This window comes from Lepeophtheirus salmonis, chromosome 4 (assembly GCF_016086655.4).
Source record: "Lepeophtheirus salmonis chromosome 4, UVic_Lsal_1.4, whole genome shotgun sequence".
Classification (NCBI taxonomy): Eukaryota; Metazoa; Arthropoda; class Copepoda; order Siphonostomatoida; family Caligidae; genus Lepeophtheirus; species Lepeophtheirus salmonis.
Genome location: NC_052134.2, coordinates 28,428,094 through 28,446,301, shown reverse-complemented (window position 1 = coordinate 28,446,301; position 18,208 = coordinate 28,428,094). Strand labels below are relative to the sequence as shown.

Here is an 18,208-nt window from a genome sequence, read left to right as displayed (position 1 = left end):
CACTTCCAAATATCTAGTTACTTTTGTGTGTCTGCTGTCATTAAGAAGAAAGTTGAAGACTATTATAGACTAAGAAAAATTAATATGTTCTTCTTTTCTATAAATTTTATTATCATTAATGCAGCAAAGCATAATCAACTCTTCTATTATATGCATAAATAGCTCAGGGGAACTTTTACTTGAGAAAGTGAGAATTAATTATCACAAATTTCATAACTTCAAAAGACTTGTACTTAAAAATATCCATATACTTCGTTGTACATATTTCAAAAGTTTGTTAGTCGGGAGACATTTTCAGAATTATTTTTGTCACCATATCTGATTATCACTCTCATGAGGATATATAATTCCTATAATAATAATCAATAAATAAATTAGGAACAAAAAAACTATAAAAGAAAACTATTTTTTTACAATTTTTTTGCACTAAATTATTGATTCTTTTATTATGTAGAAAACAAAAAAATATGCTTTAATTTTTGGTATAAATTCAAAAGAATAAGATTTTCCATATTAATTAACCAACTTTTGAGTTTTTACTTTTTCAAAATGTATCTTTTCCTTCTTTAAATATACATATCTAACTATAAATATTTAAAATATATACATCACTTTTTAGTAAATCATTAATCAATGCTAAGTTTTAAAAACAATACTTTGTGTCGTGTGCAGAATTATATTACTATATATGTTAAAATACTAGGATTTTTATAGTAATTTATGTTATTAATATAAAAAAGAATCTCTTCATTATTAAATTATATAAAACAAACAAAAAGTTGAAAAACAAAAATCTACTTCTTTTTTTTTTTTGCCTTAAGATTGAAATAAAATGATTCTGATTGATTTTATGTCGAGAAACATAAAAATGACTTTCTTTGAGACAAAGCTTCTTCTTTTGGGGCCTAATAAGTACATTTCTAAGCTTCAATATGTTGACATATTTTTATAATATAGTTAGTTAAATGAGTTAAGTATCCCCAAAATAAAACATATTTAATTACATAATAAACAGTTGATGGAATGGCAGTAGCTCATGGAAAACGTGCTTTGGAGAATTCTCTTGAATTCAGTGTGTGTATGCTTGCACCAAGGTGATTCTTACAGAAATGAATATAGTTTATGTATATGGATATCACCAAAAAAACATGAAAAAAAAGTTTAATAATAATTGTTATTACCTAATTTATATTTTGTATCTTTTTTTAAATATTCACTCCATTTTGCACTCGTAATTATCAATTCAAATGTAAAAAATAAAAAATATCAAGAAAAATTTAATCTTCATTTGAAATTAATCTTAAAAATATGACTTTCGAGATTTAATCAAATAAAATTTGTTATTATTATAAGAAAATTTAATTTTTATTTTAAATTGTAATTACATAATGCAATTTTTTGGAATCAAATTATTACACATAGTGTTGATGAGGTTGCACTTATTATATAAAATAAAACTAATATTATTATATTTTTGTAGGCATGGTTGATTACCTAAGTTCTCACGTTAAAAAAAGAAAAATATAACAAATCAAAAGAAAAAAACAAAGGAAGGATTTAAAACCAAAACAGTTAAGTCAATTCACTTAACCTCGATTAAAAATACAAATTTATTCTAACACGGCATTATCAAAATAAATAAAGAATTGCACTTAAAATATTTTTATTTTTCAAGAGAATACTTTAAAGTATTTGTAAGAAAATGTAAAGTAAAAAGAATAAGGAATATTTTTTTAGATCTTTAGCTGTATGAGATCCTAACCTTGCTGAAGTAATTAAATAATTTTAGTAACTGAAACATCTTCTTAATTTTTAATTTTTTGCCTTCAAAAGTCTATATTTAATACACAATCATAAATTACTATTTTTAGCTACATAATTTATATTAAGAAAAATATTTAAATTTTTTTCTGTTAATTTCCTGAGTCGAAAAAAATGTTTTGCAAGTACGAAAAAATGGCCTTTTTATTTTTAATGTCTTGTAATTTTTCAATTTTTAAAATTGTAATTAAATTCAGAGTTTTTTGTGAAACAATGATAAATATGTTTATGAAAAACAGAAAAAAAGAAAATTAAAATATGGAAGATTTGTTGTTTGAAAAAATATTTTTGAATACTGATTAAAATAAAAGGAACTTGTACTCTCCCAAAGTGGACATATACTATCATTTATATTATAAAAGTCATTTTTATGATTAAATGTAATCACTGAAATTAAACCTATACTTTTTTTTAAAATAATGTTCATTAATTAATAATGACCATTATGTCTTATTCATAACACAATTAAATTGCGGAAATTTTACGATCAAAGAGGTATGCAAGTAAATACTATTAGGAAATGCCTTAGATGAAAATAATATTATTTGCATTCATATATATTATTGGATATATATATGCAATTTATTCTTCTTGTATTGTAGCATACATAATAAATATAATACTTAAGATTAATTCTAAATATTTGTCGATATGTGTCACAACAAGAACAATTTCATCATTATCGGTATGGCAGTGTTTCTCAAACATTTTAATATGCTCCTTCTTATTTCAAAATATAAACAATTTCATTTTTTTTAAATATAACTCTTGAAATTGTTTGATCTTATTATTTCTTGATTGATTTGTTCTTGATTAAAATGTTTAATCTTAAGTGACTTTACACCTAAGATATGATCCAAATAACGAAAAGCACTTGTTATCTTAATAAAATAAATTCCTTGTATACGTAAAATAGTTCCCCCTGCAAGATATCACTTTTTAATATATCACAAACGATATTCATGTATCATTTAACTTATGAAGCTTGTAATTTTGTTTTTGCTTTGTCGGGTTTACTAATTTAATTCCATTTAAAATCATAAGTTAATTGAGGAGTTGTTAAAGAGTAATATTTAAAATTACTCAATGCTTGCTTTGGACAAAAAAATTTGTCATTTTGACCATTTCCCCTTTCAAGATATCACTTTTAATATATCACAAACGATATTCCTGTATCATTTAACTTATGAAGCTTGTAATTTTATTTTTGCTTTGTCGGATTTACTAATTTAATTCCATTTAAAATCATAAGTTAATTGAGGAGTTGTTAAAGAGTAATATTTAAAATTACTCAATGCTTGCTTTAGACAAAAAAATTTGTCATTTCGACCAGTGGTCCACAACTACGGGCAGTAGACCAGTACCCATCCGTGGATCAATCAGTGCCTGGCCCAACAAGACTTAATTATATTTTCATATTTTATGTATTATCAAAGTTTACGACGAAAATAAAGGTAAACTTAAAAATTCATCTACAATTTTTTAAAAAAACAAAATATTATGAATGAATGTAAATAACAAGAGCTAATTAATTGTGCTAGGTATTTTTAATTATTTTTGATGTTGATAATTATTTATTGAAGGGCAACAAGGCTTATTGCAAACTTAACGTAAATAGCAATAGGAGCAAGATTCAGGCGTGTTTGGAAAGTTTCATTGATATTTTTATAGCTACCAAAAGAAGAAAAATGAGTGGTTTGATATTAACAACACATTTCTGGTGTTTTTGTTTGCCATTATTATAAAATGGAACCATCTTGTTGCAAAGAAGGAAGTCGAGGAATCTTTTTGTTTATCAGTTTTTGATTTTAAAAAAGCGTTATATTTTTGGAGAAAAAGTTAATAATAAAGTTAATTTTACCCAATGTTGAAATTGAAATGAAATGTTGAAACAATTTGCTTATTAAGTATCGAAAAAAAAGTATCTTGGACCTGCCCATATCGTGGAAGAAGAGAATCATACATTTTATTTCTAAATTAAAAGATGGACAGTGATTTACTTCACAATTTCAAATATTATCAGGATGTATATATCTTCAATGTAGAAAATTGTTTAACACGGTTCTTCATGCTTTTGAAGACTGTCCTTCACTGCATATACTGAAAAAATTTATATCGCTTAACATAGCAGGAATTAGTGATTAATTCGTCACTGCTATACTTTTTATCGAACTCACTTCAAATATTTCGAATGCACTTACAAAAACCTACCACGTAGAGTTTACTCTCTCTAGCTTTAGATGTAGGATAGTATAGAAGCTGACAGACGGCGACCCTATCCAAAATTAAAAATTTAGAGCTATGCTTATTTTGACAGCTGCGAGATACTCTGTTTTTGCCATAAAAATTTCAGATTTTTGTGATCTAACGTGGAAGTACGCCAAGGATTTGATTCGCTACTACCCATATGGTTCTAAAGATAATATGATGTTTCTTAGCCGTCTAATACGCACCCACGAAAAATTTAAAAAGTTTTGTTCATCCAATGCTTAAATGTTGTGGTTTTTGTTTATACCCTACTTTTTTTAGTCGTGTTGTTTTAATAATTTATTTATTTGTTTTTCTACCAGATAATTTTACTAATTTTAATGAAGTTTTTTATAAAATATGATAAACAACTTTAGAGTATTTTTAGGATCTTTTTGACTCACCGTGCTAATTAATTGTTTTATTGACTTTTTTTTAGGGATTTATATTTAAACTAGAATGTTTATTTTTATATGTAACTTCTCCAAACGAATTAAGTCTCTATGTGAAAAAAAAATTTTTTTAATCAATATCATTTGCATATAAGTATATAATTTTATTAACGAAAAAAAAAGTTGTTTCACCCGGAAAAAAGGTTTAAGGTCTCAAAATTTGTTTGTGTAAATCAAATTGAAGTAAAGTTTCAAGGCTTATTAAAGTTTTCAGGATGACTGTTTACAAATTGAAAAATAAGTTGGAATTTTATGCAAACTTTAAAAAGAAGAATGGTTTTCTCAAGAAATTCATTATTTTGAAATAATCTACAAAACCGCTTTAAGGAAAAGTTAAACAATTCAATGCAAAGTTGTACAAAAAATCTTGTAGTATCTCACACTGCACTTAATACAACAATTGTAAAGTTTGGTAGTCCGTCCTTGGTAGTTTTGAATCTTTCTCAGCCAATCGTATAAAAAAAAATTATCGAAACCGTTGAATAAATATTTTACTCATATTTAAATCTATAACAACTGTATGAGTGATAAATTTTTGAGATAAATTACTTTTGACAAGGACCCACATTATGATTGTTGTTTTAACAGCTTAATAATTTTTGGAAGATAATAATGCTGTTAGGATCCTCACCACCACAAAAAAGCCTGTGTAAATAATTGCATTGTGGCTTCAAATGGGACTTCGTCATTTGTGGTTCTCTGGGGGAGTACAAGCAGATTCAAATCTTTCAAGACAAATAGCATCCTTGAGTGGCAAAAAATATCCCTAAAATGTGATATAGTCTTCGAACAGGAGGGATATCTGGCAAACAAGACTAATATTCCCCTATCATTATTGGAAGAGAAAAAAAAGAAGATCGCCTACAGCCAAAATGCAAATTTTCTTGATTATTCTTTCAGGCAATTTGCTGAGATGAAAACATTTAATTTAAGAAACGACATAATAAACTAATATGGTGGCAATGAAGGCAGAAATAATAAGACCTCGATTAGGCAACATATGCAAGACTGGCATTGTGTTCCAAAAGAAAAATACTGGTATAGTCACAGTTCAGTAAATATATACTGGGTATCCGACGGAATAATTGGCTTATTCAATATCTTTTGATTTATGAGTACTATTAACACTAGAACGACGAGGGTATCATTTTTGATACCCATTTGGGATTCAATGAAATATTGTGAGAAACTTCTTGATTTTATTTGTTTATAAGTTCATAAATTGTCCTAATTCATTTTATTAATCACAAAAAACTAAATTATAAATTAAAGTTAGTATTCGTTTCGTTGGTACAGTGAACACAACCTAGGCAGACATGGGTATCATATTTAATACCCAATCATTTCAAATAATATGTTTGTACTACAATTGTGTATGAACCGGGTCAAGCCTGTTTGAACAGGCTGAAACAAGTTCAAACATGAATAAACTTCTCTAAATAGGAATCGTTTACATTTCTATTATAAATATAAACGTAGATTTTTCGGAACTATCCATTCTGCTTCCACCTTTTATTGTGCAAGGATGTCCAAGAAAAAATTATCCATTGAAGAAATAAGACATTACCATGATTGAACATCGTACTCCGATTCGGAAAGTGAGGAATTTGAATTGGAAAAAGATGAAGAATATGCCCAACCGCCTCAATCAAGTTCTTCTGATTCTGATGACTATTCTGATGTTTTTGACAAGTCGGTCGGTAAGTAATTTTCTTTAATACCATTATTAATTTTTCTATATACTGGATGTATTTATTAACAACTAATTGGTATATTTAACATTTCAAGAAATGCCAGGATGCGATCAAGTAAATCAATTCCTGTCTTCTAAGAAACAGAAATCAACCGACTTATTAGAAGTATGTTGGCAAGGAGAACACAATTTGGCACAAACAAATAGGAAATGGAGAAATTTCAGCCCGTTTTAGCCAAGAAAACATTTCGAAAGAAGTCTCAGGTCCATCGTCATTTGCAAAACATAACATGGTTACAGATAAAAAATTATCAGCTTTTGAACTCTTGATCGATAATTATATTATTGATCACATTATAAAATGTACAATAGTTGAGGCTCGTTCTAAACTTAAGAATGATGTATGGACAACCAGCAAACCAGAAATACTCCAACTTATTACAATAATGTATGCGAGAGGAATCTTAGCCAAAGGGCAGCCGACAGAAGTCATTTGGTCAAGAAAATTGGGGATCAATCTCTTTAGGAATACTATCTTTCGCGACAGATATAAGGAATTATTAAGATATATCCCCTTTGATATTCGTTCCACAAGATCACAAAGACTTCAAAACGACAAGTTCGCCTTGATTTCAATGGTATGGGATCGATTTTTCGAAAATTGTATGTCATCATACAGGCCAGGTGAAAATATTACCATTGCGGAGCAACTATTCCCAACAAAAGCTAGATATCCATTTACCCAATATATGTCTAAAAAGCCTGATAAATTTGGTAAAAGATTCTCAAAGACCAGCAATCTTTATCAGAATATGTCGTAATGAAGCTAATGGAACCATATTTTGGTAAAGGGAGGAATGTTACAACCGATAATTTCTTTACGTCATTGGCTCTTGCAAAATGATCTTCAGAAAAATAGGACGGTTATTTTAAGAACTATGAATCGTGCTCGCAAAGAAATACCTCCTGAACTAAAAGCTACCAAACAAGCACGATTTTCAAGCTTAATCGCTGTAAATAGTGGCAAAACATTGACTTGTTATCTAGGGAAAAAAAAATGTTTTAATGTTGAGCTCTGTTCACAAAAGTGTTTAAGTTTTAGGTGTACAAAAAAGGTTACCAGAATCAATCTAGCATTATAACGAAACTAAGAATGGAGTTGATATTCTAGATCAAATGGCAAGACTTTATTCCACTAAAATGTCCTCTCGCCGATGGCCTTTACAAGTTTTTTTATAATATTTTGGATTTTGCTGTTATAAATGCTGTTATCTTGTACAGAGAAGTGACTAGTAAGAAAATAACCCGTCGCCAGTTTTAAATAATTTGATTGCCGAACTTATTGGTGAAGATGATGAATCAAAGGATGATATAGAAGAGAATAATCAATTATTTCTATCACAATCAAACTGTTCAACTAAAAATCGAAGCTGGTGTACTGTCAATTGTAAAAGAAAATCCTGGCTCTTAGCAAGCAAAACGTTTTGTAAAAGTAAAAGTAAAAGGTACAGAAAAAAAACCAATTGTAACTTGTAAAAAATGCTAATTCCTTTATATGTGTTATTAGAAAAGTTATGTTTATTTTTTTAAATAAATAATAAATCATCGGATAAAACAAAAATTAACACATTACTTTTAACTTTATCAACCAGTAACAGTTACAAATATTAAAAAACAAATAGGTATCATTTTTTATATCCACCGTTGTTTAAGGGGGGCGTTACTATTCGTCGTTCTAGTATTAAAATAAAAAGCGTTTATGTAAATATTGTAAACTTTTATTTTCCACCCAGGATATTAGCAATATATATCTTACTTGTACTCCTCTTCCTGGGCCAGTTTGTCCCAACCAATCAATGGTTTTACCATTAAGGTACCAAAAAACAGCAGCGGATTCCTGTTGGTCCCCCAAATCCACAACACATCGCAGCTGAACACGACTTTGATGTTGCACATGCACCTCTTTATTTGTTGGACTATCAATTCGTGCTTCAGCCTCTGACAAAAAAAGTACATAAAATTATAGATTCAACTTATAAAAAGATATACCAAACAAAAATATACAGCATACCTTTCACGTAGAGAAAAACGGAATGACTTATTTTTGGTTCCGTATTGATTTGACATTGATACTCTCCAGCATCTTTTAATTGAGTGAATTTTAACTGTAGTGTCCATAAATCATTTGAGCCCATATGAGCACTAAATCGCTGATCCCCAGTGAAAGTAAATGTGTTACTAGTTAAGACCTGAAGATCCGATTTTCGAATCCATGATACCTTTACAATGACATTTTAAAAATAAAGCAAAGTATGTAAATTTGCAGCAGAACTGGCTATTTGAATGTATACGTAAATGTACATATATATTTAATTTTTTGGGAAAACGGATGGTGCAGAGGATATGTTATGAAATGTCATATATTTTTTTTTTTTGTTATACTCATTCTATCTATTAAGAAAGGTATTTTTTGGAAAAAGAATATGTATCGAAAATAATAGGTAATGCGGATAAACTTTATCATACACAAGAAGTATATAATTTAATAAAAAAATATTAAGAAAAGATATATCATTGTTGTATATCTAAAAGAAAAGGAAAAAACTCTAAATAAATTACCTATTATAGAGTCTGAATAGTATAATTTGCCGTTTCATATAAATAAGTAGTAACATTTTGCAAAACATTCAGGTCTAGTAATTCTCGCCGGCTAAAAATCCTAATTATTATTGTTATATCACACGTGTAATATGAAAATGATTATTTAAATCTTCATCTGCAATAAGTTTGTCCTTTAGAGCCTTTTAAAAAAAAAATAACGTTTCTAGAGTATAGTTACGATTAAAAGCCATACTAAGGGGTGTCATAAAATCTACCCACTATGAATTTTAAACTTCAACAAGATATAATGTATTAATTAAAAATAGAATTACAACAATATTATTACAATAAATAGATACTTATCCGAGTTCTCTTAATCATTAATGTCGACGCCCTTAGTAACAATAATGGCTTTCTTAGGGCAGTGGAAGGGCTGGCACCCGATGCAGATGTATTCCTTTATGAGGACGACCGAGATCTCGCTGAAAGTGATTTTGGGGCCCTTTGTTTAATGACAGTCATTCTAGGCCTTTTCCTTGACATGCACTCAAAAGGAGTAATCAAGCGGATTGGCATCAGGGCTGTATGGAGGAGGCCAAAAGTGTCCAAAGGGTGTTGAAATGAAGTCAAAAAACGCTTTTAAAATAGTCTTGCTACAGATAAGTAGTGTTTCTTTCATTGCTGTTGTCAAAATTGGCCTTCCCAACCCTGAAAGGCCCTTCATATTCACTTTTTTTGATGGTTCTATGGACAGTCTCATTTGGAACTCCGAGATCTTCTTCATAGGCCCTCATGGACTTGTGGAGTTGGCAAGGGCTGTTTTATTTGTAGACGCCCAACGGCTTGGAGTGCACGAATGGAAATTCGTGGATCAATTTCAAGTAGCATTTTTTCAACTTGCACGTAAGCTAGTGAGCTCAAGTTTGTTTTCTTTTGAAACTAAATTTTTAAGTAAGTGTTCAGATTTTAATGGACCACTCAGTATTGATATGCACCCCAAAATTTGCAAGAACATTTAATTAACATTCTTATTCACAAAACTTTTAACTAAAATGTTCCATAACGCAACTATACGATGGCTTCAACAAAGTATACAAGTTTTACTTTATTCCATGTCTCTTGGAGTTTAAACATCGGAACAACAAAAAAAAAACACATATGCAATATCTTACACACCGTTGTCGTTGCCAAAATGGCTGCAGAGAACGATGTCATTTCCAACTGGACTGTCTACAAAATCAATAAAAACCTCATACAGCATAAACGTTCCGAAACTTTTGAATCAATAATATGTTCTAATTCTTGTATGAATCCTTGTGCTCCTCTTTCAAAGTCAATATACCTTTAGAATTCACCGTTTAATGCATTTTGGAGATAATGTACCTCTCATCCAAATTTGGAAATTGTTCCAAACTCCTGTCATGATAGTGTAGTACGACATACACGACCTTCATCGTCAATAACTGTCAATGTGCTCACTGGCATGTCAAGTTATTACTTGTGAATGAAGATATAATGAATAAATAATATAACGCAAAAAGCTATTTTACATAAAAATTATATGTAATTGAATTTCTTTTCGTGAATCTATAAAAATCACTATTTTCACAAAATTAATCATGATACTGGAAGTTTTGAGTACCCCCTTTTTTAGTAAAATAAATATATACATGAAAGTTAGATATAAATACATCTGATAAAAACATTCTAGCTTCCAAAAATCAAATAATTTATAAAATCATCTATAATATTGTTTTTACTAAATGTGCATAATCGTAAAAAATTAAGTTAAGTATTGGGGTATCTTTCAAAACTTTATTTTTTTCTATAACTTCAATAATTGCTTCTAATCATCTATAAAACTATTAAATAAGCTTATAAAATAAATTGAATAGATATGATTTTAAAAAAAGATGGATAATAATTTATGTTTAAAATTAAGTTATTAATGTTCTTTTAAAATAATTAACAAAATAAGTTGCGTGAAATTTTCTAAATTAAATAACATTAATTAATAAGATGAACTAATCTGAAAAAGTACTACTCATATAGTTATGGCTTATGAAAATTGTGAAATTATGAATTATGTTAGTAAATAATAAAAATTCATTTAAAAATATAAATGAGTTGGAAATATAAAAATATTATTATCTTTTTTTAAAACTTATTTTTTTCTTTTTTTAATAATAATACTTATTTTAAAATAATACGCCTTTTTAAAAAAAAAAAAAATATAGTTCAGAACAAAAAAAGATTATTTGCTTCCTAATAAGACGAATCTTCTTTTTGTAGTTAAGTTTGTATTGCTTTCATATTTTGCTATTTGTTACTCACACATTTTTGTTATTTTCCTGGATTTCTCTCAATTTGTTTTAGCACCCATTTATATAGAAGAAAAATAAAGTAACAGAATCACTTTTGTTCCGAATAACTTATTACTTGAGTCCTTTAAAAAAAGTTTTTTTACCGCACGATTTATAAATATCTAGCATGAGAAAAATAAGACATTAAAGTAAGATCCACTGATAAAAAATCATTTAAGACTCTTACAGTCGTTTTCTGTTTAAAATAATATATAAATATTATTTTAAAACATTTTAAATGATATTGATTATCTCACTGTGTTATCTCACTAACCCAAAAATGTAAACAATATTTGTGTGTCAGCTCGCAATTTTTTTTACTCATATCTGTTTGATTGGTTGAATTAGAATTATACATCTTTTTTTTTGCTTTGAACAATTTCTAAGAATTATAAAATTAAAACTTAATATTTTAAAGAAATAGTCGATTTGTCTTGGCAAGTGGGGAACAAAATCATATTATGTTGATGTCGAGAAGAGCGTTTACAGGATTTTTTTCAACAATTTTGAAATATTTTTTATCTTGTTTTAAAATTTTATGTTGTCATATTACTTTTTCTTAGAAAAAGGGAATATACGATGTTTCAATTTTAGAGTTCAAATTTTTAGGGAGAAATTAAATTTTAGAACATGAACTTTAAAAAAAAAAGATAAATTGATTTTTTTTTTTTCAATTATGACAATTCAAATTTTTTTAGAGAAGTAGAAACATTCTTTTTGCTGTAAATATATAAATTCCCACAAAAATGAAGACTTATGACCCTTTTTCTCCTTTGGTTACAACACCAATATTATTAACTCGCTTTGAGGAATTTTATTTTTGTACTAAGATGTGTGCTATATAGAAAGTAACTTTACAGAAAAGGTAAGTATAAATTAATATTAGTGTTGGTTTTCAAGGGTTAGTCAAACCAAGTTAGCCAAGCCTTCCGCCACCGCCTCGAAGCCATCTTTGTTACTAAGGGAGGCTATATTAATTATAAAGAGAGCTCAGACAATCATTCTACCAATGTTTTTAGTTTTTGTTGAAATTCTAATTTTAATAAATAAATTATATCTTGTTGAAGTATCAATTTAAAGTGGTCTAATTTTATTTGACCACTTAAATAAAACTGAAAAAGTTGTTAAAAAATTAAAAAAGAAAATACACTACATTTTCAAAAAACCAAGGACAACCCAAATTGAAAATAGATAATTGTCTTAACACGACACATAACTTAAAAATATGACATTAACCCAACAACAATTTGAATTAAACCCTAATATATATGGAAATTATACATAAACTTACGGATTTATCTCCAAGATCTCTAACAGTGCAATGTAGATGAGATGATTGCCCAACAAAAGATGTGACGTTGATTACATTGCTTGATACATCAAAGTACGGAGGAGATTGTGTGCTTGAATCGTAGTCTTTATCCACGTGTTTGATATGTTCAAATAATCCTAGACACAAAAATAAATATAAATATTTGTAATTGAAAATTATTATAAACATATGACATGTCATATATTTTTGGTCATTACATTTTTAAGTAGCGGAATATCAATAATTATGTATTTATTTTAGATATTGCTAAAAATATGTTTGTCTGTACCTATGCTAAGAGTAAGTGTAGATACCTGATTTCAGAAATAACAATACAATCGAGTGTACCTGTCATAAAAACGAAAAAAAAAGAGTAATGTCGGAGATTTGCATGAAAATGGTATATAAAATTTAATAAAATATTACAAGCGTTAGATCAACTCTTATTGATAAAACTCCAGACAATGCTGGGCAATACCGCTTATACTTTTAAAACGAAGTGTATTTGTATGTTGGAAATTAAATATGGTCATTTTAGACATAACAAATCATAATGCAGTGATATTAAGTAAATCATACAGGTGCTTTTCATGTAGTATCGAGCGTCTGTGCTCTTTAAAGTAGGGCGTTAATGACTCATGTACTCTTCAGATTATCAATCATGCCACTATATATATATTTTGGTCTAACCCTAATTATTATTCTTGAGGAGAGAACATCGAATTAACTATGTGTGAGTTTGATCATGAAAAACGAAAAGTACTAATTATGAATTGTTGAGAAATTATCTTTTATATTTATAATTAAGGCAAAATTTTTCTGACAGTCTAAGCTGACTTACTTCAGGTACTGTTGATAAAATGTAATAATCTTTAAAAAAAATTAAAATACATACTGATTTTTTTTGGGAACACAAGGTCAAAGACACTTTAGTAATTAATAAAACTGAGCCCTTAATTGGAAAATTTTCTCTTAATATATGACATGTCTGATAAAAATAATTAATATTCAGTGCTGATGAGTCAATTCATTACAGCTTTTTATTTATTACAAGTGACATAAAAATAAAAGAACAGGAAGAACACCACAACACCAAATTGATTATATCTACCATTTTATCGAAATCCAATGTGTAGAATTACATAAAGCAAGTATATACGCGAGAGTAATTAAATTTTTATCTTGATTTGAACTCCGATTACGGCTTGTTAGGAAAAGTTGTCATAATGTGTAAAAATTGATAATGCAAAATTGCCTTCTCCTATGAGGTCAAATTTGGATCACACAAGAAATCGAGTTTTGACAAAAACCCAACAACCAACATTTCTTTTTTTTATGGTTGCTGATGAATAATTAATTTTGTAATAAATCATTGACGATTCCACTAAGATTTTTAAAATGTTGGGTGCCTGGAAAAAATTAAGTTTTAACAACTCATTTAAAAAAAAAATTGTAATTTAGAGCTGTTGCAAAACATAGAATAAGAAAACACCCGTTTTAGTTCCATAACAATATTATATAGGCATTTATTTGCGTTTAAACAATTTTGTAAATTTCAAACTACAAAAATGAATTGAATTTTTTTGTATGTATTTGACAAACTATAGCAATTAAGTAATTTTTAAATATAACAGCAATAAACACAATGAAGCTAAATTGAAATTATTTTAATTTAGTAAAATATTCTTTCACCCCATTTTTGGTAAAATTTACTTTTGAGGACAAATGAAGTTTTTTTATTACTTTGATTATTGTAACTACTTTTATTTTCAAAAAAATTTAAATCGCGCCTTCAGAAAAAAAAGCACACTCTACCCCATATACTAGTTCTACAGGCTGATGCACATTAAAAAAAGTTATGTTGTTGTATTATTCAAGGACGTTGACAACCTATCTCTGTATATAGTAAGCTGAAATGGTTGAAAAGATCAAAGAAAATTTTAGATTTTATCAAGGCCAACAAAAACATTGAGAAGGTTTTTCTCCTTTCTGATGCAAAAATGTTCACTGTTAATGCCACTGTGAATAAGAAAAACAGATGCTACATTACATCTAAACATTATCTTTGATTTAGTAAGACATTTCACCAAAACAAAAATCAATTCGCAACCAATACCTTGGGCGTTGTGGACTTTGCCCCCCCCCCATTTTTGAGGAGATGAAGGAGTTACGCAATACAGATACTTTGATCAATTTTCTGGATTATAAAGTTCTACCTTGACATAAAGAAAAGCTCGGGTACAAACTTGTTTACACTAGTTATTGAGATATGTGTAATTCCATCCCTGAGACCTAGTCCATCCTGAGAAACAACTTTCAAGACTTTGGGAACTTCAACACCTGATCTCTAGACGCAGTCCTCCTGTACTATTATATCTAGGCGAGTCTGGAGGATAGGGTTAGTGATAGTCACCCTCAGAGGTGTCCTACCTTTAGAGGATTCCATCAAGAACAAGTGAACCTAGCTTAAGTTTGACTACATATTCAAAGTTTTCTAGGGATTTAAACCTCGTATTGCGACAATTATTTGAGTTAAAAAAAAAGAGTTGTGTCAAGAACTATTTTGAGATGATTTTGAAAAATATATGGCCTCACAAAACCTTGCAAATAAATTTTACTCATTTAAGTTGAAAAATAAATTGTGTAACTCTAGATATGAGCTACCCTGTAATATACTATTTTGTACTAATATATGTTAAAAAATATAATACAATGAAAAAAAGATTTAATTCCAATTTCAATATGTATAATGTATTAAAAAAAACCGCCGAAAATCATATTTTCAATAATATTTTTTTTCTCAACTTTAAACCAAAGTATTACGTTATGAAATTATCATAATATACTTATGTAAGAAATAAACGTTTTTTTACGAGAATAAATTGTTTTATTTATACAACATTACATTAAATTCGTTTAGTGTAATCTTTATTGTTAAGACAATTTCTATTGGTATACTTTTTAACATAGAAAAATAGCTTAATTGGGACCATTACAAGAATAAATAAATGTATACAAAACTAAATATTTATTCAAAATCAAATGCTTTTGTTTTATGTTTGTATATATGTAATTTAAATATATTCATAGCAAGTTACAAACCTGTGTTTTCCCTTTTTAAAATCCTTCAAAATTGTAAAATAAAGGAAATTTTATTAATAACCTGCTAAGATTATATATAAAAAAAAGTTTTTGAAAGAAGATAAGTTTATATATAACAGTCAAACTAGTAGTAATTATCAACTTTGCAGTAATACAAGTGTTAGCCAAAATTATCAGTTGTCGACAAACATATACCATTGCTATTTGAAAATTAATAATTTTAGTTCTTTTTTTTTTGTTTTTCATGAGCAAACTCACACTTATATACATAATACATAATTTTTCTCTTTAAAAAAAGAAAAAGATAATAACAGCTTTAGAATTATTTTAATATGATTTGATGAGTACATCAGCTTGTTCCTTAATCTTATCTAAAGTCACATTCATTTTTTTAAACTTTATATTAAGTGTTTCCCATTTTTTAAAAATGAGTTGAAAAAAAATGCCTGCGAGATTTAATTGATTTCTACATATCAGCATTTCATATATATATTGTAAATTAACTATTATATACGTAATAAGCACTTTTTACAGGGTTGCTTGTAAATATACAGGATGACCCATAAGTCTTAGGACACCTTTAACAGATAAAAAGGTACACAAATATTTATTATTCGGAACATTTTTGATGCCATTGCAATCAGCGTAAAATTTTCCTTAAAATGAGACCAAGTTGGTATCACATGGTCACAATCTGTGGCTACTACAACTTTTAGACACTTCAGAACTGCTTTATACACTGTACAGATGGTCTTCTCCGACAAGTTATACGCATACTTTGAAGACTTTCAAGTCGTCAACACTAAGACAGGAAGCCACTATAACCTCCCTCTCCTATATACAGAAGTCCATTGGGCTGAAAGCTGCGGGGAAAATGGGGTCAAATGTCCATGCACAATAAGTGCTACAAAGTGCTTTGGCACTTCTGTAGCACAGACTTAGGTGTAAGCGAAGGTGCTCCGTACACCTGGAAGCAATTATACACTTCCAAATGGCGTTCCTGGATACAGGGAAGTACTTGAGACTGTAACATTGCCAGATGGAAACGTTGATTGACCTTCACTCCATTGGCAATGAAGAACAAGGGGGTATTCATTCCATGGGAGATGTCGCCCACACCGACCATCACAATGGCCGGCTTTTGTTTCCAGAACATGGTACATTCCATAAAGGCAATGATTGAAACGTACGTACGGGAATGGAGTAAATTTAGAAGCACTTTCTTCCAGATTAGCGATTTGGCCATTGAGGTCTCTCTGCGACGTTGCCACTTTTACTAAAGCTATTTCTTCTTCTTCAGGCCCTGCCTGAGACACCAGTCTCATGACCCATCTTTTTAATGGAACATTTCTTTTGTAGCCGGGAACAGCTGGAACAGTTTTTTTTTAAAGTATAAGAAACTAGTCCTTATCACATGATGGAATAGACAAGTCACTCAAAAAGTCTGTTGGGAGTAGAAACTAAACTATTTTGATCACGAAGCTGTCATTAGTTTGATGGAATATAATTCAATTGTAGATAAATTTTGAAATTTTGGAGTACTTCATATTTGAAATGCAAAAATATCTTAATATTTCTAAATATTTTGGCCAACTTTTGATTATAAATCAAAATAAATTTTAATAAAAATAAATTTTGCTTTCACACATTTTTATGGTGATTTTAAACATGTAGATATACAGTCCTGTGAAAATATCCTTAGAAGGTAAAAGAACCACAATATTTTAAATATCTTATTCAAAAAGGAATAACATTTCAGGTTTTCAATTTTTTATACAACAAAGAAACTAATTTGAAGCTTAAACAATTAGTGAATCTTTACAAAAAGTAGGTATTTGGTTCTAAAAAAATTGTTTAAACTTAATACTGATTTATTTTCAATTTTATTGAAGAAATTTTCATTAAAACGTCTATGGGTTAAATAACACAAATCGAAAATATTTTATTTATCAAAAACTTTTAAATTTTATATTTAATTTTATTAATACTTGAGGAGTTGATTACGAATATTTTATAAGTTTTTTGTTGTTTTTTGCATAGTTTTTATAAGAAATGGTTTATTATTTTTATATTAACACCAAATTTAGATTAAAATTAGAAAAAATCACTAATCCATAATATAGTTGCAAAGTTCTTATGTTTACAAATTAATATATGGGTTAATATAATATTTTATTTAAATGTCTGTACTTTGAAAGGAAAATGTCTCATTCAACAAAATAAAAGCAACCCATTTTATATTTTAGTAAACCTTCTAAAAACCAAATAATTATTTTAAATACAATGCTTATATAATATGCTTTACATAATTTCCCTTGGTCTCATAAAAAATAAAACCCCGAGACGTAGTTGTTTTTAAACACAACCCTTAAAATATCTTGATTTGTTTTTTCTTTTATTTGTATATTTTTTAGACGGGATAATTGTATTTTAAATAAAAACTCACAAAAGAAATTATTATAAAATTGAACAAAAAGTAATTTAATTTATACAATTTAATGATTTATTATATATAAGGATTAGATTAATGAAAAATTCTCAAAAACCAGATTTTATAAGAAAATATTTATAATAAATAACCGATCAACTAATAAATGAAATGAAGTATTGAACTTAA

General features: G+C 28.1%; 1 protein-coding gene across 1 annotated transcript in view; it reads right to left on the bottom strand.

The window, feature by feature from the left end:
- The window catches only part of LOC121116719 (zwei Ig domain protein zig-8), a 232,638-nt gene that overhangs the window by 17,088 nt on the left and 197,342 nt on the right, over positions 1–18,208 (bottom strand). The window contains exons 3-5 of the mRNA XM_040711017.2: positions 12,469–12,626; positions 8,285–8,492; positions 8,030–8,211 (exon numbers count right to left, since the gene is read on the bottom strand). Coding sequence (XP_040566951.1) covers positions 8,030–8,211; positions 8,285–8,492; positions 12,469–12,626 — 548 coding nt within the window. The remainder of the gene's footprint in view (positions 1–8,029; positions 8,212–8,284; positions 8,493–12,468; positions 12,627–18,208) is intronic.